This window comes from Chelonoidis abingdonii, chromosome 7 (genome assembly GCF_003597395.2).
Source record: "Chelonoidis abingdonii isolate Lonesome George chromosome 7, CheloAbing_2.0, whole genome shotgun sequence".
NCBI classification, from domain to species: Eukaryota; Metazoa; Chordata; order Testudines; family Testudinidae; genus Chelonoidis; species Chelonoidis abingdonii.
The window spans coordinates 36002266-36024505 of record NC_133775.1 but is presented as its reverse complement, the minus strand read 5'-3'; the positions used below and the strand labels follow the sequence as shown (position 1 = coordinate 36024505).

Sequence of the window (22240 nt, the reverse complement as noted above, 5' to 3'; positions counted from 1 at the left end):
CTCTTAACAGAACAAACTTGTCTATGCAGCAAATATCAAGATTCAATATTTTTAAAAAGTGCATTATTCTCTCTACAAAGATCTGAAACATGAGACTCTGTTTTAACAATTTTTTTTAAAATCCATCTTCTATTCATAACTTTACCTAGTGCAAGGACACTCAATCCTATGACAGTATCTCTTCCTGCCATTATTCCACTCAGAATACGATGAAAAACATCAACTTCATTAACCATATTTATCAAGATGGATGCAAACTGCGAATAGCACTCAGGGTTTTCTGGAACACATCGATTAAACAATGGGAAGGATTTGCTGGAAAATTAAAAAAAAAAAAAAAAAAAAAAACAGAAGTGGGAGAAAAAGATTGATTACCGGAGAGTAAGGTTTCAGTTACATTCAGGGATCAATCCCGCAGTCCCAAAACAACTGCAACTCCCAATCAAGTTCCCTTGTTTTGTTTATATGTACTATTATGTTTTCTTCCTTTTTAGTAAAAATTAAGTATATTAACACTGCCACCAAAATAAAGAAACAGTTCCAAATTAAAGTAAGCAGTTTATGCTGAATTTGGAATATTTAGACTGAACATTAGGGTTCCCCTGAACTATTTCAGGTTGTCTCAAAACACTTTCCAGAACTTAAACCAATATATGGAGATCATTTCTTCCTATCCACTAAACTGTAGCCACTTCTGGAATAAAATAGCACAGAAAATTTAACAATGCACAGCAACACTGCACAGCAGTTTATAATGGAAAGTGAGTATCTCTATCTGATTAAAACGGCAGGAGAGAATTAGGAAGGCAGAACATATTCAGCCAAATTGGAATTTTCCCAGGTCATTGTGATTAACACCACTACTCTTAGGAAAAGAGACACAAGATCTTTCATGGCCACGAATAGTGAGCAGGTCAGTTATATTTCACTTGAAAGACAGCACTTCTATCAGCATAGTGCCTCCATGCGAGGTATTGGTTCACTACTGACTCAGGAAGAGTGCCATTTACTAAACACCAACAGTGTTTCTGCTCTGTTTTGGGCTCCTATTCAAATATGAACTGGGCTTGACTTGCTTAATTTGCAAGAATGGATGGGATCAATGCACAAGTTAGTATGGCTGTAGGCTATATCAATATTATTATTTATTGTAGGTGTAAGCAGAGTCAGGATGAGCTGTACACTGACATCTGGTGGTGAATTATGGGAAGTGTGGAAAGAATGTCCGGAATATGAAATCTCAAATATTTGCATAGGCACACCCAGCAAGGAGCCAGCAAGGAGCCTGGGAATGGTTATTTTGACATTTCTGGGATCCCCAATTTCTTCATTATTGGGGCAGGATAAATAAAGTGTTGCCACCTGATTATGTGAATGAGGAACTACGAGACTGCTTTGTAACAGAAATGTCTCAATATAAATTAAATGACACTTGCTAGACAAGGGACATGGGTTCCAAAACCCAGTGAATTGATAGAGATTGGGGACAGGTATCTGTGCCTGGTGGTGCAGTCTCCTTGTGGAGCCAGAAGCACCATTCCACCCCTCCTCTCTCCACTGTGGAATGTCAGAGTTGATTTTTTTTTATTCCCTTAAGAGCCTAGATGCAGTTGCTGAGCTGAACTCACTTTGGACTAATGGTGCACTAGCACTGGGGCTCCCCTACTATGTGCTGAGATCACTAAGAGCTGAAATCACAAAAGAGCTGAAATTACTGAGCTGGGAGCACTGAGTACTGTGCTAACTAGTGGGGGAGCCGGAAGCTATACTGCAGAACAGAGCAGCTTGCAGCCGTGGCAGCGTGGAGCAGTTTGTAGGGATGGCTGGAGCGGACCATGGGACAGCTGGTGGACAAGGAGCGGTGGCAGAGCGAGTAGCTGGGATGGGTGGAGGGGCCCACGGGCAGTGGAGCAGCACTGCCGAAGAGTTTGCAGGGACAACTGGAGCAGCTCACGGGGCAGCTGGTGGAGTGGAGCAGTTGGTGAGGACGGCTGGAGGAGCAGAGTGGAGCGGCTGGTAAGGCGGAGCAGTTCGTGGAGAAGGCGGAAGCAGAACCACGAGAGGCAGACAGTTTGGCCTGGACACGTAAGGTACCCTTTTACCCAGCTGGGGGGAGGGACTCTACAGATAGATCTTGAATTCTGGGGTGCATTGACCAGAGACTTTAGGTGTTGGCTTTGGAGTGATTGACTCAAGCACCTAAGGGGAAAGGACATTGCCAAATGTACTTGGGGGTGGGTTTTTGTTTATGGTTTGTGTTATAATCTGTTTGTGGTGTTTCTCAATGGGATGCGCATTGATTCTTCTTTATTAAAAAGATTTCGCTACACTCAGACTCCGTGCTTGCGAGAGGGGAAGTATTGCCTCCTAGAGGCGCCCAGGAGGGTGTGGTATGTAAGTGTCCCAGGTCACTGGGTGGGGGCTCGAGCCGGTTATGCATTGTGTTACTGAAACGGAACCCCTGGATACCGAACCCGGTCCTTGTTGCTGCCAACTCAGAGGGGCAGAAGGGTTACATAGGTATTTTTAATACACACAAATTTTTCATGGTGTTTAAGATATTCCAGCATTGTTAAGGGTGTATTAAACTAGAACTGATCAGCTTGAGAAAACAGGTAAGCCAGTCAAATATTTACATATAAAAATAATGTTATTTGGCATTGTTAGCCCTGTCTTAAAATGTATTATCCTTCTAGTCTTGGCACTGCTACACTAAGCCAGCAAGAAGGTTTTTAGATCTCAGACAAACTCACGTGTGTGTCTAAAAGGAGACAGCAGTCCATCAGCACAGTACGCCTCCCTAATTAATAAGTAAATGGTGACTATTATTAGGGAAACTGATTCGACCAGTTTTGCTTTTATGAGGAAGTATCACATACATAAAGAGACTGTTCTCAAGGATTTCACACTGCAGAGAGAAAATACAGATTGTCAAAGAAATAAGTGTGAGGTGCCCTCTTTTCAATTCATTTAACGTTTCACCTCTGAAAGGTCTCTCATGCTCTTTTCTTCACTTTCCTTTGTGCAGCGGAGTAGGTAAGCATAAAAAGAGTCCAGTTCTGTGCCTTCAGGAGGCAATGGGACTTCACTTGAGCACATGTTTAACTATCTCTGCTGAACAGGGGTATGAATTGTGTGTGCGTGTGTATGTAAACATGAGAATTCAAAAATATAATATCAAAGATATTAAAGTAAAATAAGTCTGATTGTTATGCATCAAGTCAAAGACAAAATGGAAAGAACAGTCTTTGAAAAGCTGTCTCGAACAAACAGTGCAGTAAAGCACACAGTAATTCTTACCTTGGTGAAACTGGCAGTGTGGGACACAGCTCAGATGCCTTTGGATTTAGCGTGTAACTGGAAATGTTGACGTTGTAAATACAAAGGGAAGAACCTAAGAGAATAAAAAAAGCCACAAATGGTAACTTATTAGTTCACATCCGTTTTTGGGCAGCACACACACTTCTTAAAAATACTAAAAATCTCTTTAAATAGCACTTAATTGCATGGCTGCTCAAATCAATCGTTGTTTTGAAGATTTTCTGCAGCATAATAAATATTAATTAGCAAAACTACAGTGTTTTTCCTCAATAATTCTGTATTTAAATTAAAAAAAAAAAACCATGATGCTAAACACTTATGTTTAGGAGACAGATTAAAATCTTAAACAGTCCAGATAACAGTTTCATGAATCAAGATCAAACCCCTATCTGTTCTCTACAGAGAGTAATGTTTTCAGTTTTTCCTACTTTTATCACTACATTGTTGTAACTTCTTTTAGAAGATACAAGTACAGCTAACTGAAACACTGGAAAAATCAAAATTTCTCTAAACTCAGATGATTATACTAAATTTCTTTTCTCTCATTTCTCATACCTGGAGAAGCCTCCCCTTTGGGCCAAATTCAGAAATGATGTGTAACATGGTGTAAATTAGACTTACTTATACCCATTTGCTGGGCAGATCAAGCTTGTTAACCTGGGAAATTGGGCAACTGATCTAAGAGAAGGTCATTCTGAAAATAAACATGCAACCAGCAAGTCCTTCAGTTGTCTCAATTTACATTGCCGCTGGAAACGGTCTTGTTGATCGAGAGAGTATGTGAGCTGGTATGCAACTGCTCCTCCACCTTACACAATTTCTGGCACAGACTTTGACATCTTAATAAGTCCCAGAGTGATAGGGGAATGGTGAAAATGAGAGGTGATGGACATCACTGGGAGTCATAGTTGTGAACCTGCATGTGGGAAGGTCAAGACTCTGCATTGACTTGGAGTGATACTATAGTCCAGCAGCATCTTGATTGTCTCAGCTGCTCTACTCAGGAATAGCACAGCTGATCTCAATCAAAGGAGGGTGCTAGAAAAGTTCTTCTGAAAATTGCTTATTGTGAACAGCCCATCGACGCTGGAGGGTATCCCATCATGCAGTCAAAATTCAAACAAGCCTTGAAAAATTTCCTTTGTTTCAATGTTGTAAGGTGGACTGTTCGTACACCCCTTAACTGTCCAAACCAAACTAATGGTCCTGCCCAGTGGACTGCTTCAGGGTTGCTCAAGAGCTTGAAAGATACTGTATTCACATTGCAGCTCTGAGAGAGATGTGACTTGCTGAAGAGGGTCAACTAGCTGAGGAGCATGCTAGGTATACTTTTTTCTGGAAGGGACGCCCACAAAATGAGTCCCACAACACAGGAGTTGGCTTTGCAATCAGATGGAATCGTGTCTCTTGTTTGGGCAGCCTATCCATCAGTACGAACAACCTACTGGGAACTCTGACTGCCCCAGAGTTGAATGATAGCTTCACTGATCAGGTCTTACACACTGACAGTGATTAACTCTGATGAGGGTGTGACATTTTGGAGTTCAACCCAGACCAGTAACGGGTTGCGTCACCACCTACCCTGCACCTCTGGGTGCTTTCAAAACTATGCTTCTGTGGTTCATAGCCTTGACACCAACAGCCTGCACACAAACATGCCGGTCACACCCTGGCTCCCACCGCCCAGTTACTATTTGTAGAATAACTTTAATACCCTCCCAGTCCTGAATTTCCCCAAAATCATCTGCCAATCTGCTGGGGGCCCCAGAACTGAGTTACTGTGTTAATCTCTCTGACTCAGCAAGTGAGAATTTTGCTGCTGCTAAGTTGTATGACAACTCTCTGACACACCAGCTTGTCTGCCTTGCCAGCAAACTCTTCAGGGCTTTGCCAGCCCAAACCTTGCCCTACAAGTAACAAACAGTGAACCCCAACTCCCAAGTTCCCCAGAAATGTCTCCCTCTAGCATGCAGCCCTCTCCTGGAACACTTCACAGAACTTAAGTTCTTTGCTCCTTCAAAGAGACAATGCAGCTCACTAATTTAATTAGGGTTTGACAAACACACTAGTTTCAGTCACAGCCCTCAACTGGTTTATAGTAAAAGTTAAACAAATTTATTTAAAAAAGGGCATAGGATTAAGTGAGATCCAGTATAAGGAATAAAGACCCAAAAGGCTACCAAAAAAAAAAAAAAAAAAAGTAAAAATATGCTGAAAATTGTTTTAGTCTTAGAAGCAAGTTACAATCTTTGCTTAAGCAGGTGTCTCACCAAACTCATTTTCCAGAGACTTCAACCCCTTTGGCTAAAGGATCCAGCTCTCGCCCCTTGAATCCCTCAAGTGATGGACAACTCACATCTTTTTGCCCTCCTTATATCGTCACAAAAGTTCATTGTGTCTGTCTCAAGAGCCTAGAAGGCTTCCTGCTGCTCCTTCCTTCTTGTGGATTTTCTATACTCATGTTAATTTGTATTTAAACAGCACTTCCATTGTTTTGACTCCACACTGCTTAATTTACATTGGAGACAGGTAGATAGCCGCCTTTCCTCCTGTCTGGAAGAAAACCTGTTTCTCCCTGCGTTTGAGCACAGACTTTAAAGCATAATACATACATTTCACAATGATATTAATCATCAGAATGTCACTGGCTTTCATAAAAAAACCTTACTTGATACAATTTTAGAATATAGTAATATTGTATACAATCAGTTGATTCAATTGCTTATCATTTGAGGTTAAGAACACTTGTCAAGAGGCTACCTTCCCCACTTGCTAATTTGACACTTTTTTTTTTAAACCTTGCATTTAAATGTACCTTCACTGTCTGCCTGACCACCAGGCTGGTCCAATAAGGAAATAACACATTCTTTTTTCTAAGGCAGACTGTGCTTATGCATTGCTTGCCAAACACATTTTAAGAACATATTTCTAGCGCATATTTATAACTCTTTGTACACAGCCCACACATAAGTCAGACAAGAACATTAACGATGATACATTATACGCCAACTTTGGGGAATATATCATGACTAAGGATACAATTCTGTCACCGAGGTCGTAAAGATCATGAACTCCATGACTTTCCGGGACCTCCATGACTTCTTCTGGAGCAGGGCCAGAGCAGCAGACCCCAGAACAGCTGGCCAGTGGCCAGCCCTGAGTTCGAAGGAACAGCAGCCACGATAAGCTCTGGGACTGCTGGAGCACCAGCTAGTCCCAGAACAGCAGCTCCGCAAAGAGCCAGCTGGCGGTCAGCTCCTGGAGCTACCCAACAGCTGACTGGCCTGGACCTGCTGGAGCACTGGCCCTCAGCCCACCGGAGCAGCATTCAGGGTTGGGTCAGCTCCCTTCCCCTCCCCCAGGAAGGGGGTTTGGCCAGTTCCACGCAGGGGGAGGGGGCGGAAGGGAAAGAGGGCTCAGGTCAGCTCTGCACGGAGGGGAGGGGAGGGAGAGGGAATTCAGCCAGCTCTGCGCAGGGAGAGGAGGGTTTGGCCAGCTTCACGTGAGGTTCCTGGCCAATGGGAGCTGTGGAGCCAGCGCTTGGGGCGGGGGCAATGTGTGCAGCTGAGAGGCAGGGAGGGACGTCACCACTTCCAGAGATCCGCGAGGAGCTGGGTAGGGAGCCTGCCAGCCCTACAAACCCCTCCCCCCAGCACTAGTGGGGTCCTGGGCTGCCTCCCCCAAGCATCCGTGGTGCCCCCCCAGGTTGTCCCCCCCCACAGTACCCCCTGTCGTCATCCTGCCCTTCCCCGCCCCCCCGCATTTAGTCAGGGGCATATAGTACAAGACATGGACAGGTCACTGCCCATGAATTTTACTGCCTGTGACCTGTCCATGACTTTTACTCAAAATACCCGTGATTAAAACATAGCCTTAGTTAGCAGTGATGGTGATCTAAACAGACTCATTTCTAATCACAAATGTGGTGAAGCAAGTATTTCTCCTAGCTCCCAGTCATTTTGTTGTATTCTTTGCTGCAATGCTAGAAGAAGCCTTTTGTGACTCTTCAAGCGGCATCTCTATGAGCTTTACACTGTAAGCTCTTCAATCCTTCCCATCTACATGCAAACAACAAAGCGAAAGACACATTGATCCAAGAATTGCTCTACACTGATGACTGGGTTTTGATGGCACACTCTGAAGCTGCAGTAAAAGATCTTACAAATTGTTTTGCTGAGGCAGCTCATAACTTTGGCTTCACCATCAGCCCAATGAAAACCCAGCTTATGTACCAGCCAGCTCCTCCATAGCCTAACTAAGACCCATCAATAGGCTTGGAAGGTATGAGGCTCCAAGCCGTCAAACAGTTTACTTATCTCAGCAGCATGTTGACAACCAAGTGACAACTGACCACAATGTGAATGCATGAATTAAGAAAGCCAGTACTGTATATGGTCACTTCTATCACTGAATCTGGAAGCAACATGGAATATACCTACAGACAAAAAAAATCGAAGTCCATAATGCTGTTGTCCTCACGATATTGTTCTACAGGTGCAAAACATGGACCTGTTAACAATGGTACATTAAAAATCTTGACAGTTTCTATTTGTGACACCTACAATGATCGCTGGGCAACAAATGGTAAGACCGGATTTCCAACACTGAAGTCCTGGCAAAAGCTGGTTCAGTTGGCATCAAGGCTCATTTGATCAGTGCTCAATGGAGATGGACCGGCGATTTAATTTGTATGCCTGAGACCCATCTATCAAAACAAGTCTTACATTCCAAATTAAGCTCCAGCAATCTTAAGCGTGGAGGGCAGACGAAATGCTTCAAAAGACATCCTGAAACAAAATCTGCACAAAATGAACATTTTGAGTTGAATTTTGAGCAACTGGTGATTGAGCATTTTTAAAGGTACAATTCTGTGACTTTCCAGAACCTCCAAGACTTCCACAGTGGCAGGACTGAAGAAATGGCCCCAGGGCTGGAGCAGCCGAAGTCAAGGGGGGAGGAGAACAGGGGTTGGGTCAGCCCCTGCCACAGGAGCAGTGACGGCTGGAGCAGCTGCCGGAGTCACCCCCAGGGCTGCCAGAGCAGCAGCCAAACCCCAGGCTGCTAGAGCAGTGGCCCCCAACAGCCCTCCTGGCAGCGCTTCTACTGTTAGTCTGCCCCACCCAAGGTATTTTTAGTAAAAGTTGTGGGCTTCTGTGAATTTCTCTTTATTGCCTGCATTCGTCCCTGACTTTTACTAAAAATATCTGACAGAATCTCAACCTTAAATCATATTATATGGTACCACGCCATAAGGCAATGTGTCCTCGACTTTGAGAGGAATCATGCTAAGCAACTGGAAGCACAGTCCCAGGCGCAGAAACAAGGTGCAGCTCAATCAGTACAACCAGGCAAATAGCTCTGTGGCCAGCATGGTAAATGTTCTTCCCAAACTGGTCCACGGAGTCACACGAAGACCCATTAGTAAAAACTACAATTGTCACAGTCATCCTGAAGATCCAGGTGACAAGCATCATCACCGTGCAGCTGCTGATGTGTAAAACAATGTAATGGAGACTACATTGGTGTAAATTAAATGCTATAGAGACAGAAGATGGTGTATCGATGTGTATGTTCAAGAAGGGGAGGAGGCTTTTTTTCTTGTTACACACTTCTCTTTGGTGTACATGTTTCACCCATTTACATTTCCTTAGACTCCGTTGGTCATACTAAGTGGAAATGTAAATTATACATTACTACATGTAAGTCTAAGGGAGCCTTAGGAGAATTTAAGTTGGAGCAATATACATGTTGGAGGGTTGGGAAGATGGTCGAATAACAGTACATCAACTTCAGCTCCCTCTTGAGTCACCTCTGAATTTGGCTCTAATTCTCATTTTCATTAATACTGAATCTTTAAAATTTAGATTCCAAAGCTATGTGAATTTATTAAGGGAAACGAGCACAGCTTTAATTCTGCCTTATCTTCTGCATTTCATTGTCATCATCTATCACCAATCCTCCAGACTGGAGGCACACAAATACCCCCATATTTAGGTATTTAGAGTCTTGTTTGCTCCCACTAAGAAAATGGCAAAAACCTTATTAATGTAAACTGAAGCATGACTGGGCCCTTAATGATTTAGAATGGAATAAAATATCATCCAGCCTCAGTCCAGTATCTTCAGGCCCTCTGCTGGTAAAACACTACATCACAGTGCTAGTGAAAAAGCAATGCTTGGATCTACTCAAACCAATTAAAATGCAATATTGCCAGCTCTCTAAAGACAGATATGCAAATTCTTTAAATGTGGATGGAGTTCCATGTAATGTAATTCAGTTATACTGAGACTATTTAAGGAGCATCACTGGGATACGCAGGACTTTATGTACATAAAAAAGCATCAAATAATAATCAAGTTATCTCAAAATTACATAAACTCATTGTAAATACTATGCTTCCCATCCAAGAAAATCAAAAAGAACAATTCTCATAGTGCTAGTTATTGCCTGCACAATGCCAAACACCCTATTCAGAGAGCAGTGTTGGCCAGGTTTACGGAGTTTATTGTTTGAAAAAGAAAAAGAACCAGATTTAGAATCAGAACTTCCCTGCTTTGTGCCCAGAGAACTCAAACCCTGGGCTTTTTTACAAAATGCTCTGGATAAGTATATAAATGGTTTCTTAATTGTGCCTCATGGGGTTCTCCAAGGAGCATTTCAGACTTCCACATTCAGCTTTGTATTCTATACATGGATAACACTGGGTAGAGGCCAAGTAATTTGTCTCAATTCTCTGGTATCCTGAGTATGGAGTCTTAGCTGAGGTAAGGATCAATTTTAGCTTACTATATTTAAATGTTGGAAAGTAATGCAAAAGTAGTAACTGCTTTTGCACAATAGCTACTTGTCTATGCTTATTTAGAGTATCAGAATAAAATCAAAATGATTTTACTTTGGCTCTGAAAACAAAACTCATTAAATATAAAGGGCTCACAGATCTGATTCGCCAATGGAATAATAGTGTTTTGCTATAGCTTTAATTGAATTTGAAGGATCCAATTTAAAGTCAATGCAGATTTCTCAAGCATACAAAAGGCATCCGTTCACTAACTCCCTCTCCAATCTGAACTAGTTTGTCCTCAATAGCCACCTTTCTGCTGAACAATCCAGTCCTGTACAGAATTGCATACAACAGTTTTATACACACAAGAGATCCATAAAATTTCTGATAACTAAAACATTTAAATAAGCATGAACTGGAACATGCTTTCCATTGACTTAAACAAATAAATTAATGATAAAGAAGTAAACATCCAGTGCAACACATTTCAAACAGGAGTACATTTTCTAGAATTAAAAACTGCATAACTCTTCCAGTCACAGATTAAGGAATCCATACTCTTTACTACATACCATTGTTCTTTGCAAAAAGCTGGATGTCTTCCAGAGAGTTAAGCTGCTCTTGAGGACAGCTAGATACACACAAGGCGATTGAATTGATTTTAAGGTTTTTAATTTCCAGACTGCACGAATTCAAAAAGAACACATGTCTAGGAAGGAGGGAGAGAATTCACTTTTAAGGCAAGCTTTCTATTTTTCATATCATTTAGAACCTGCTCACTATCTTTAAAAACACTACAAAACATGACAACTGGTAATGTGTTCTCCACACAAAATTGGAATACGTGGATTTTGAAGCTAAAAGTTAAAAAGTGATTCTAGCACAGGCTACATTTTACACCATATTTTTGCATCATCTTAAATCAGATTGCAAGCCCCAAATATGCAATCAACCCATATGGGCAGACCATTACATCTTGGTGGAGTTTCCTGGGGTACGTGAATCCAAAGGCAGGATCAGGAATTGCTTCTGTTTAGTATTCTTGCACTCTCTTATATGTATCTCTTAGTAAAGTGCCTATATGCACCAAAGTGACCAAATCTCAAGTGTTTAATTCATTTAAAAATCTGAAATACTTACTTTTTATTTGTCATATCCTGTCCAGAAAGAGGTGCACCTTGAATATAAGTGTTCTTCCTACCACATATATTTCCATAGCTGTCATACCCAAATACAAGTCTTTCTGCAGCTCCAGCTGTTACAGCATAGCCAGTTATAAACATCTATTAAAAATATACATTATATTATTTTTTCTTTTGAATTCACGACACACAGAATACTATGCTTTTTTCCCTCCTCCATTCAATGAACATTCCTTGTTTAACCTACATAATTTTTGTCCAGTGCTCGAAAAACCAGACAAAATTTTCAAAAACATTGTTTACACTGTAATGAATATTTCAGAGTGAAATTCACCACTGCCTAGAAGGCCAGAGCAAGGACTTTGAACCACTTAGGCTCTAGAGTATGTTGTCTTTAGGACCCTTCCACATTTGTTACAGAACTTGGAAGGTGTGTAGTTAATGAGGCAGGGAAGTACAGGAACAGAAAAAATAGTCGTGTTTAAAGAGGCTGAACATCCTGCATTCTAACCCTGCCAGAAACAGAGTTCCTATATAATGCTGCATAAGTCACGTCCATCAAACTTTTCACAGGTGTTCAGTAATTGTGTATTCCTCATTTTCTGGGTGCCCAATGAGGGACACCTGTGGCCAGATTTGCACAAGCTCTGAGCACTCACAGCAGCAACTGAAGTCAATTAGAGCTATGCCTGAATATATAAAGTGATGTAAAAATGAAAATACTGTGCTCTTGAAGGAGAAGGATAAAAAAAGAAATATTGATTAACTAGCCATTCGCTGAAGGAGGCTGAGCTCCAACACAAAAAAAAGTAATATGTGATCATGTAATTAAAGACTGCAGCATAATACATATGCATAAAAACACCAAATTAAGGTTGCACAGGCAACCTTACTTATGGCATTTCCTAAATTTTGAGCACTTGACTTTCAACTTAAATATTCTTTTAAGTAGTTTTGGGGGGGTTTTATATGTAATTAGTCTGTGCAGAACTGAGCCTCATCCTGCAAGCAATTAAGTACATTCATTACTTTAATCATATGAATAATCAGATTTGTACTTAGGTGTTCGGAATCTAGTGATTTATATCAGCAGTTCTCAACCGGGGGGGAGTCCACAAGCCCCAAGCCCACGGGTGGAGTTAAGGCAGCTTAGGAGGCATTGGCCCACCCAAACTGAAGTGCCAGGTACTCCCATGGGCAGCTCCATACTCCCCCACACTACTTCTCCCCTCATTCAAGGCTCTGCTCCCTGGCCAGGTCAGAGGCGGTTGCTTCTTTGGCTGGTCCCATGCAGTGGAAAACTCTGACACTCTCCTATTCTCTTTCTGCTGCTGCTAGTGCCTGGGGCTGCAGCTGCTCCTCAGCTCCCAGCCTACTTTGACTGCTTGCGCAGCCAGTAAGAGCTGTCCCAGTGGATGAACCCAGCTCTGGGGCCAGCAAAGCCCTCAGGGAGCAGCAACCACAGGAGGGGAGCCCTCCCTGCACCCTGAGCTACCCCCCTGTCTGCACACAGCCCCTAGCTACCCCGTCCCTGCACCCTGAGCTACCCCCCTCCCCCCACACAGCCCCTAACTACCCATCTTCCTGCAGCCTGAGCTACCCCCTGCCAGCACACAGCCCCAGCTACCCCGTCCCTGCAACCTGAGCTACCCCACTGCCTGCACACAGCCCCTAACTACCCCCACCCTGCATCCTGAGTTACACATCACTGTACACACAAAGCCCCTAGCTAACCCCCTTGCACCTGAGCTACACCCCTCACTATACACAGCTCCTAGCTACCTCTCTCCCTGTACCCAGAGCTACACCCCTGCCCACACAAAGCCCTTAGCTCCCACTCTCCTTGTACCCAGATCGATACCCCTGCCCACACACAGCTCCTAGCTACTCCTCTTCTTGTATCCAAAGCTACACCCCTCACTGCACACAGCTCCTAGCTACCCCCTCCCTGCACCAAGTTACACTTTACTGCACACAGCCTGTAGCTAACCCCCCTGCACCGAGCTATACTCCTCACTGCACACAGCTCCTAGCTACCCCCTTCCCGTACCCTGAGCTACACCCCTGTCCACACAAAGCCCTTTGCTATCTCCTCCCTGAGCTACAACTTTCGCTGCACATACTCCTAGATGCCCTCTGCCTGCATCCTGAGCAGTTTTCAAGTGTTCTGAGCTGAATTATACATTTTTGGTTGCACTCTCCCCCTAACCCAGACAGGCTGCATGGCCTGCCGAGGCAGGTCAGGGGGTGGAGGTGGTGCTTCCTCCCCAGGGCCCACCGTACAGACCTGGCCTAAGCCCTGCCAGGCCATGCCTCCCCAATGAGAAGTCAAACTATACCTATGCCCAAGCCTCCCCCTCTCACCCCAACGGCCAAAGCCTGGAGCCATGGTGCCCTGCAGGGCTAATGCTCCAAGTCCACATCCCCACCCCCACCAGTGGCTATAGGCCAAAACCCCAAGACCCCCCTCGCTGGACCTTGGAGTTTTTATACCATGTTGGGGGGGCAGGTGGACAGGACTTCAGAAAGAAAAAATGGTTGAGAACCTCTGATTTATATCACTTGACTATTTTGATGCCTGAATTTTTATACATTAATTTATCTTAATATGGCATTGTAGTGACTCCATAGTCAAGGTTGCTATGTACACGTGCATCTCAACTGTCACAATAACAAAATATTTTAGATCCAGTTTATTTATACAGTAAATATACTTCCAGCAATCAGACAGCTACCTCAAAAAGTAGCAAGAAGAGATACAGTAGTCTTTTGTGACCCTACTTCTAAATATGAAAAATTCTGACAGATGGAAGTTACAAGTCCAACAGAACTTTACTTGCTAAGCTGGTCCATACTGCTTCCACACAGATTGCAAACTAAGACAAAAGCTCAGCACATCGAATCTGATCTAAGACTATTGATAACAAATGGCTGGCTGCAAACATTAAATAATTACAAGAGGGTGTGCTAACATGTATGCGCCAATAATGTGCACTTCCAGATCACGAAATAACCTGAAACAAAGTCAGTGTGAATAAACAACACTGGATGTCACCACAAATGTGTTTTAAACTAAAGGAAATCATAATTTAAATGTGAATAAAATATATAACAGAGGGTAAGCAATAAGAATAGTGAAAGAATAAAATTGCTGGATACCACCATGGTGTGACATGTCATATCTAAATGTGCATTAAACACAAGGTGGCATACATAACTCATCCTGCTTCTCAAGTCAGTTTAGTTTATAAAGTGTGCCAGAGATTTACGCTGAGTTCTTTTGCATTAATTGTAAGTTTTTAAAAAGATGTTAGAAAATTGAAGAGACTATGATTATTAATTTGCATTGTGGTAATGCCTAGTGGCCCCACTGTCCTAGACACTGCACATAAACATAACAAAGAGACAGACTCTGCCCCAAAGAGGTTGTTCTAAGTACAAGAAGCTGAGCTTGCCATTGGATCCTTGCAAGGAAAACCTCTGATCAGGTGTGTGGAGCTAAACTCATTTCATTGTGGCTTTGCGCAGGCACAAAGGTTCTCCTATCTGGTCACAAGATCAAGGCCCTATAATTTCTACAGTGAGGTCCCCTAAATTATTCAGAATCACTTTAAACTTACAGTAGTTCTAAGTAAGATTTCTCTTTCAACAGATAGCATGCTTACCAAACCAGCCCAAAAAAGAAAGAATAAAATCAACCAGAGTACATCTGTGCATTTTCTATAAATTAGAGGTCTCCATTCTCTTTGTCCAGAAATCCCATCTACAGAAACCTAAAATTAAAAATAATTTTTAAGTGCAATTAAAGTTATAGTTCTCAGTTTCAAACATCTGAAAAGCAGTGAAAGAGTAACTTAGTGTGCACAAAATGTCAAACATTTGGTAATGTGTGTAGTCTTAACAATAGTGAATTTATTTTACATGTACTGCACAATATTACTATATTAAATAACCTAACTGTCCTCCAAATAATGGGGAGTACTTTAGAGGGTAGGGAAAGTTGGACACACCCAGACAAATGATAGCTATCTACTGACACCACCATCCGGAGACTGTTACCTACTCCTGCACAAGACCTGGCCCACAGAGTACCCTGAGAGGCGCTTCCATGTGACTACACTGGGCAAAGAATTGTCAAACGACTTTAAGCCAGCACCTTCTCTCCTCCTTTTTTCTAAGTACTTTTCCCCCTGATGTAGTGGGCGAGTTTGCTGCTTCTTAGCCTTTTGGACTCACTCAAGTGTCATAGCAATCAGTCTAGTATCCAACAACAGCTCTATGGGGGGCTGTAGTCTGTGCCAGCCAGAGGCTGGACTCCATTTAGGGCCAGCATTTGATCTCGGTCATTCCAGCCTCAATGGAGTCAATCCGGACTGGCATGGCTGTAGCAGACACCAGAATCTGGCTCCTGACGGGTCTTTCCCATCTCTTAAGTACTAGCAGGAGTTGTAAGAGTTCTGGGGGGCGGGGCGGAGCCACCCAAAGACCCCGAGGCTCCAGGTACATGGGATCTCCGTTAGCAAGAGCTAGAACCCGCACAGAAAAAGAAGGGGCGAGGAGGGGACTGGGGACAAAGCTGCCCGGGGAGCGAGGGAGACGGCGGGGACGGGGCAGCGTGCTGGACAGGGGACTCCCGTGCTCTCCCTCGGGTGCCCCTGGCTCGCAGCCGCCTCCCTGCCTCTGCCACAGACGCTCCTACGAGAGGGGGAGACTTTACCTCCCGGGCGGGAAAGGCAGCAACTCCTCACTGCGGGCGGGGGCACCAGCCTATCGCTCCTCCGCGGGGCTCGCAGCTGGTCGGTGCAGCCCAGGCCCTTGGTGCGTCCCACGGAGGAGTTGGGGGGGGGGGGGGGAGAGGAGGCTGCAGCTGCTGCCGGCCACCTTCCCGACCGGACAGCGGGGTCTTACCTGGTACTCGCCCCAGCAGCACGCCATGCCGAGCCGAGCCGGGAGGGGGCTCCGCGCGCTGGGGCCCGCCCGGAGCGGTACAGGAAGTGCAGGGCCGCGCTCAGAGCAGCCTGCCTGCCGGGCGTCCAGCCGCGGCACCGTGCCTGGGGCTCCGGCGGTGCGCTGCAGAGGCACGGCCCCTCCTCCCGGCTTCCAGCCCAGCGCGGGGCGGACCCCTGCTCGGCTCCTAGCCCCTGGGCAAGCGGCACCCCCGCTGCCCCCGGAGAGCCAAGGCAGGAGCGTGTCCCCCGTGCAGGTAGCTGCGCAGGTGGCAGCCCGAGCGTGGGCGGGAAAGGTGCCACCTGCGAGCAGAGCTTTCTCCCCTGCTGGGGCACAAGCTTCACACTTGCACGCGTTCGCCTAAGGGTTTGCATTGTACAGGCGCAGCCAGCGACACTAGAGTCTGGCTGAAATCAGAGCAAAAGCCCAGTACAGACGTGCGGTGCTCCTCGCACCCTTCAGGGCTTATCCGAGTTGCACCCCTTTAAAACGTGTGATGTTAAATTGAGGTACTTAAACCAGTGCAAAAGGCCTCTTAAGCCTCGTCTACACACAGTTTTTGCATCCGTTTAGAAACTGATACTGTTAAATCAGTGCAAACCCCTAGTGTGGATGAAAACAAGCCTACCAGTATAAATACTTCTATATCAGATTAAATGCATCTGCACTAGGGAGTTGCAGCAGGGCTGCCCAGAAGATTGAGGGGGTCTGGGGCAAAGCAATTTTTTGGGGGGCCCTTACATAAAAAAAGTTGCAATACTATAGACTACTATATTCTTGTGCGGGGCCCAGGGCCTGGGGCAAATTGCCCCATTTGCCCCCCCCCCCGGGTGGCCCTGAGTTGCTGTAATTCAGGGGTTCTCAGACTTTTGTACTTGTGACCCCTTTCACATAGCAAGCCTTTGAGTGCAACCCCCCTTATACATTAAAAACACTTTTTCATATATATAACACCATTATACACGCTGGCGGCAGAGCGGGCTTTGGGCTGGAGGCTGACAGCTTGTGACCCTCTCCCATGTAGTAACCTCATGACCACCTGAGGGGTCCCAACCCCATTTTGAGAACCCTTGCACTAATTTAACTATATCAGTTCACTTTAACTATAACAGTTTCTAAAGTTACATACACTGTATAGTTTGTATAGTAACATCAGGGTAAAAACTGTGTTTGGACAAGCCTAGTTTAAACCAGGCTTATATTAGTTTAGCTTGCGTTAGTAAATTTACAGGCTATGCTAAACCAAAATAAGCCACTCTTAAATTGAAAAAAAGAATGTCCACACAGGACTTTGCACAAATGATTTCACTAAACAGTTTAAATGGTATAAATTCATATGCTGTCCATGACCTGTTCCTCCATTAAGCCCAGCCTGGTCCTATCCCTCCCTGAATAGGATGTCCTGCCATTTAGATGATGGTCACCCTCTGGCTCAGACTGATATTAGCTATGTTTGCATTATTTTCTTTGCCATCCTAACATCTATTTGTCTTCTGCAGTGTCCCCACCATCATCTTTTTTATTGTAGACAATCCCATACTGATTTCACATCCTACTCTCCTTCTGACTTCTTCCCTTTACACCTGCCATCTTTTGAAGAACTCTCATCTCTACTGCCTCCAGCCTTTTGATATCTGTTTCATTTAATGCAGCTACTTCCAGACCATGGAGTAACCTGTTAGAACATTGGTTTAATACATTTTTACTTTGGTATCAAATGTTAAGTTTTTTCTAGAGTTAAATTCCTTATCTTATGCAGATGAAATATTTCAACTGGCAGACATATTTGAATTGATGATATTTTTTGCTGCCATAGAAAATTGGTGTAGTTGATTTGGACTAAGAGAGAGACTGATGTAGTAGAGCTGCTATCCATGTGCTATTGAATAGTGTAAGTGGATCCAGGATAAGAAGATTGTTAAAGGAAAAATATGCCCATTTGAGAAGGAAAACTATGGGTAATTTCCTGAATCCTTTTGGAATAGCAAGGGGGTATTTCACTTTTCCAAAGCCTCAAAATGGCTTTGTTTGAATAAATCAACTCACTTTCTTGACTAGTGAGAATCATTTTAAAAATTCATTTGACAGGGGAGGTTCTCAGTTCAATCTTACGACCCATGTCTTAACAGTATCCAAATCCATTATCCAATTTGATATCCAAATGTGACATTTCAGCATGCGTCAGAAAGAATCTCACTGCAGCATTCTGGATCAGTTTATGTTAAAAGGATGCCAACAAAGTTGCAGAAAGAGTTACAGTCCAGTCTGAATGTGATATTCTGTATTAAATCCATGGGATAACCATTAGAAATTGGAGAGCTGTTTACAGCAAGAAGCTTGTTCTTTTATTTTAGTGCAGCAAGTAACTGATTGGCAGCCTGGCGGCCATTGGAAGTGCAGTTCTGGAGAGCTAACTTTGAGTTCATTCACAATTCTACTTCTCAGGGTTTACAGATGTACACTGGCTAGTCTGGATAGAGGTTTTGAAGTTACAATTAGTTTATTTGTTAGTTTAAACCATAGAATTTGCAGAGCTATTTGAAATACAAAATGTTTCCTATTTCACTATGAATAACCCACTGACATGCATTTGGTAATTACCTATGTATTGTCAAAATGCCAACGATCACATCAGTTTGATCCTTGTCAGGCTTGGGTTTTGTACCCTAAATGGCATGGAAATTATTTAGGTTATTATATTAGGGCTTGATCCTGTAAGGTGCTCAGCATCTTCAGATCTCATTGAAGACAATGGGAGTTTTATGTGCTCAGCACCAACCATGATCAACTGTTTGTTATTTGAATGGCCAGTGAGTACTGAAATAGCCAGCCAGCTTTACTGACCTGTTTTTTCAGTGTGCTGTCCTGGCTGCATTTTTAAATGTTTACTATGTCTTGCTCACTAATATAGATTAAAGAAGATTTATGCAACACATTATGAAATAACAGTGTTAACAGTACTCCTTCCCTTTAGTGCTAGCCAGTCATAAAATATCTTTTCACTGGAGATCTTATTTTGAACACTTTAATAAAACAATCTGAAAAGTAACATACCATCTGCGCTGGTAGCGAAACAATGTTAAATTGAAACTGTTATGGCACATCTTGCAGAGAAGATAGTGGCTATTTTATGCTGGATTAGAAGCTTTCATGAAAAAGATTCTAGTCCAGCGCCCAGCTGAAAAAAAAGAATGTGACTGCAGGGTCACTGTAGCTCACAGAATATAGCTAATGAGAGATGTATTAATTTTCTTACCTAAATGACTGTTACAGTGATGCTTTCAGGTTTCTACGTTTTTAAATATTTACTTTATGTATGTTTTTTTCTTCATAGTTTATTAAATTTGCCTGAATTCAACAGTGGATTAACCCTGATGCCATGGCCCCCAAGTTGAGGGATCCTTAGCCAAACTTTAGGGGTAAATTCCTAATGTCAGAAACAGGAAGAGTGAACAAATGACCACACAATCATTTTTTAAGATGATTTCATTTTAGGTACCCCTTAAAAGCTAAATTAAAAAGGTACATTTTAGAAAAAGAGTTAGTTTGTTACCTAAGTGTGGTGTTTCTTAAATGGAAATAAACAGGCCTTTTTGCTGTATTTTACAGGACTTAGTACATTTCTACATTATGTTTATGAAGAAAAATACAAATGTGAGGCACTTTACAGAACTTTAATATAGGTACTGTGACACAGAGGCCTATTGATGGCTCACTACTCTGTGTCAGCAACTCTTATCAGGCCTGACATACCACACCTAACACACTTGTCATGATACCCACAAGGGGGCATGTAATATATATTGGAAAACTAATAACTCACTGATGATTAATATTCTTGTGCGATGCACACCTGGGGTGTGCACAAAGAGTTATGGATATGTGTTAGAATTATGTTCTTTAAATGTGTCTGGAAGCAATGCATACGTCCAGCCTGCCCTGCACACAGGAATTGGTATTTGTTTGTCAGACCAGCCTGGTCATCAGGCAGTGAAGGTGCAGTTACATAAAAAGTAAACAAAGCCATCAAGCTAACAAGGGGTGCAGGTAATGACTTAACTATCACCATCAGGGGTTACTCTCAGACTGAACTACAGGGACAGAAAATGAATATGGCTCCTGCACTCCGGAGAGACACAGGAGACTAAATCCCTAGGAGGCCTTCCTGACTTTTAGGACAAAGACAATTCCTTTGGGAATATAAGGGACAAAGCTAGACTCCATCTTATCCTTCACCTGGGAAGACAAAGGACCCAAGCACTTTGTTCTCCTTGTGTTGGGTCATGGCCAGAGGGTCTATCACTTAACTGATGTCATTTTGTCAATAAACTTGTTTGACTTTTAATCTAAACCAACCCAATGCTGTTTTTGAATGGAAGTGATTGTTAACTGAAGTTACAGTAATAAGCTGTACTCTCCCCTTAGGGGAGCAAACCTTGTTATTTCCCTGAGTGTTCCAAGAGAGGGCTGGGCACTTCAGAACAGACAGTTTTGGGGAAATTCAGGACTGGGAATGTGTTGGGATCACCATGCAAGTAGCAACCTAGGTTGGTGGAGAACAGAGTGGGGCTGTTGTGTTGCATGCAGACTGCTGGGGTCAGAACACTGAACCAGGGCTGCACAGCACACGGAACCAGGTTACACAGCACACAGACACTCACAGAACTGCATGCTTGATTGTTGGTTGTTGGTATCTGGGATGTGAGCCGCAGCAGCAGAGTATTTAAGGCACTCAGGACTACACGGAAGGGAGTGACGCAACCACTTGCTGGTCTGGGTTGAACCTCAAAACATTACAGGCGCATTGATACTTGGGCATGCGGTATTTTTTAAAACTCTACAAGATTTGTTTACCTGCTTAACTTCAGGATGCTACTAAAGTATTCTGTGAGAAATCTATTTGCTATACCATTGTTTCACTGAAGTATTCTAGGTTCTTTGACCTTACATCAAAAACTATAGAAATGTAATGACAGTAGATTCAGCATCCCTACCTTGCTGTGCTGATGTAGGTGCTCGAAGGCTTATCCACAAAGCGATTTAGATGGGGCAGTACTCAGTGTTGCAACACCTAATTTTCAGGAGCCTAAAAATCAATGAAACAACAATGAGGCCCACAAAGCCTAAGTTAGGCATTTAGGCTCCCTACACATTGCACGCGAAGAGATAGGCACCTAAGAATGTGATCTACCAAAGCCAGCACACTAGGTGAGGAGCCACCTAAGCTAGCCGATGGGAGATGCAAATGAAAGGGGTATGTACTGTGTGTTCTGTCCCTCTCATAGAAGTTAGGTGACTAAATCCAGGCTGTAGAGAGGCACCTGTCTCTGCTTGTGAGCCAGAGCTGGGAACCCTTCTCATGGAGTCAGGTGGCTTAAGTGCCTAAACTCTTTCTTGCAAGAATGAGTTAGGGGCACCTGCCTAACTACACACAAAAGGGATGGAGGAGAAGGTGATGGTGGCTATTATACGTTGGATAAATACTTAAATAGTCGTTAAGCCAGAGAGAGAATTACTCTATGCTTTAGACTCATGGTTAAGGCACCTACCTGGGAGGTCTGAGACCCTGGTTCAACTCTTTTCTCCCCATCAGGCAGAGGGGGAAATTGAATCCAGGTCTTCCATTTTGGAGGCAAGTGCTCTAATAACCACTGGGCTAAAAGTTATAAGGGGTTACCACCTCCTCCTTGATTCTGAATGGTCCTAATCCAGTATGTATACACAGAGTACACCTATTGTATGGGCCCCACAGGCCTATCTTCCCTTGGTTTGTAGATTGTGCTGGGGCATAGGCCTGAGAGAGGCACCTGGAGTGAGGCATCAGTGCACATGCCCAGAGGCAGAAATATAGGGAACTTTTAATTCCCCAAATCAGAGGGACCTTTGGTCGTTGGCTTTGTAAGTCACAAAGTTGGTTGCTCTGTTAGCCTCCAGGCATGTTTTTATTTAACTGTGTGTGTCACAACATTTGATCTGATTCATGGTTTGTGAGATTGACTGATTAGTTTCCAGTTAAATTAATAGAAGTTGTATTTTTCCCAGGCTGTTT

General features: G+C 43.5%; 1 protein-coding gene across 5 annotated transcripts in view; it reads right to left on the bottom strand.

The window, feature by feature from the left end:
* SLC44A3 (solute carrier family 44 member 3) overlaps window positions 1-22240 on the bottom strand; it is a 167065-nt gene that overhangs the window by 50492 nt on the left and 94333 nt on the right. For 2 of the 5 annotated variants that reach the window (XM_032777865.2, XM_075067800.1), the window contains exons 1-6: window positions 16153-16282; window positions 14910-15017; window positions 11243-11385; window positions 10675-10811; window positions 3301-3394; window positions 146-315 (exon numbers count right to left, since the gene is read on the bottom strand). In XM_032777865.2, the coding sequence (XP_032633756.1) occupies window positions 146-315; window positions 3301-3394; window positions 10675-10811; window positions 11243-11385; window positions 14910-15017; window positions 16153-16179 (679 nt within the window). In that variant the 5' untranslated portion in view covers window positions 16180-16282. Of the gene's footprint in view, window positions 1-145; window positions 316-3300; window positions 3395-10674; window positions 10812-11242; window positions 11386-14909; window positions 15018-16152; window positions 16283-22240 lie in introns of those variants that run through there. The other 3 variants (XM_032777866.2, XM_032777864.2, XM_032777869.2) reach the window with 3 other exon arrangements.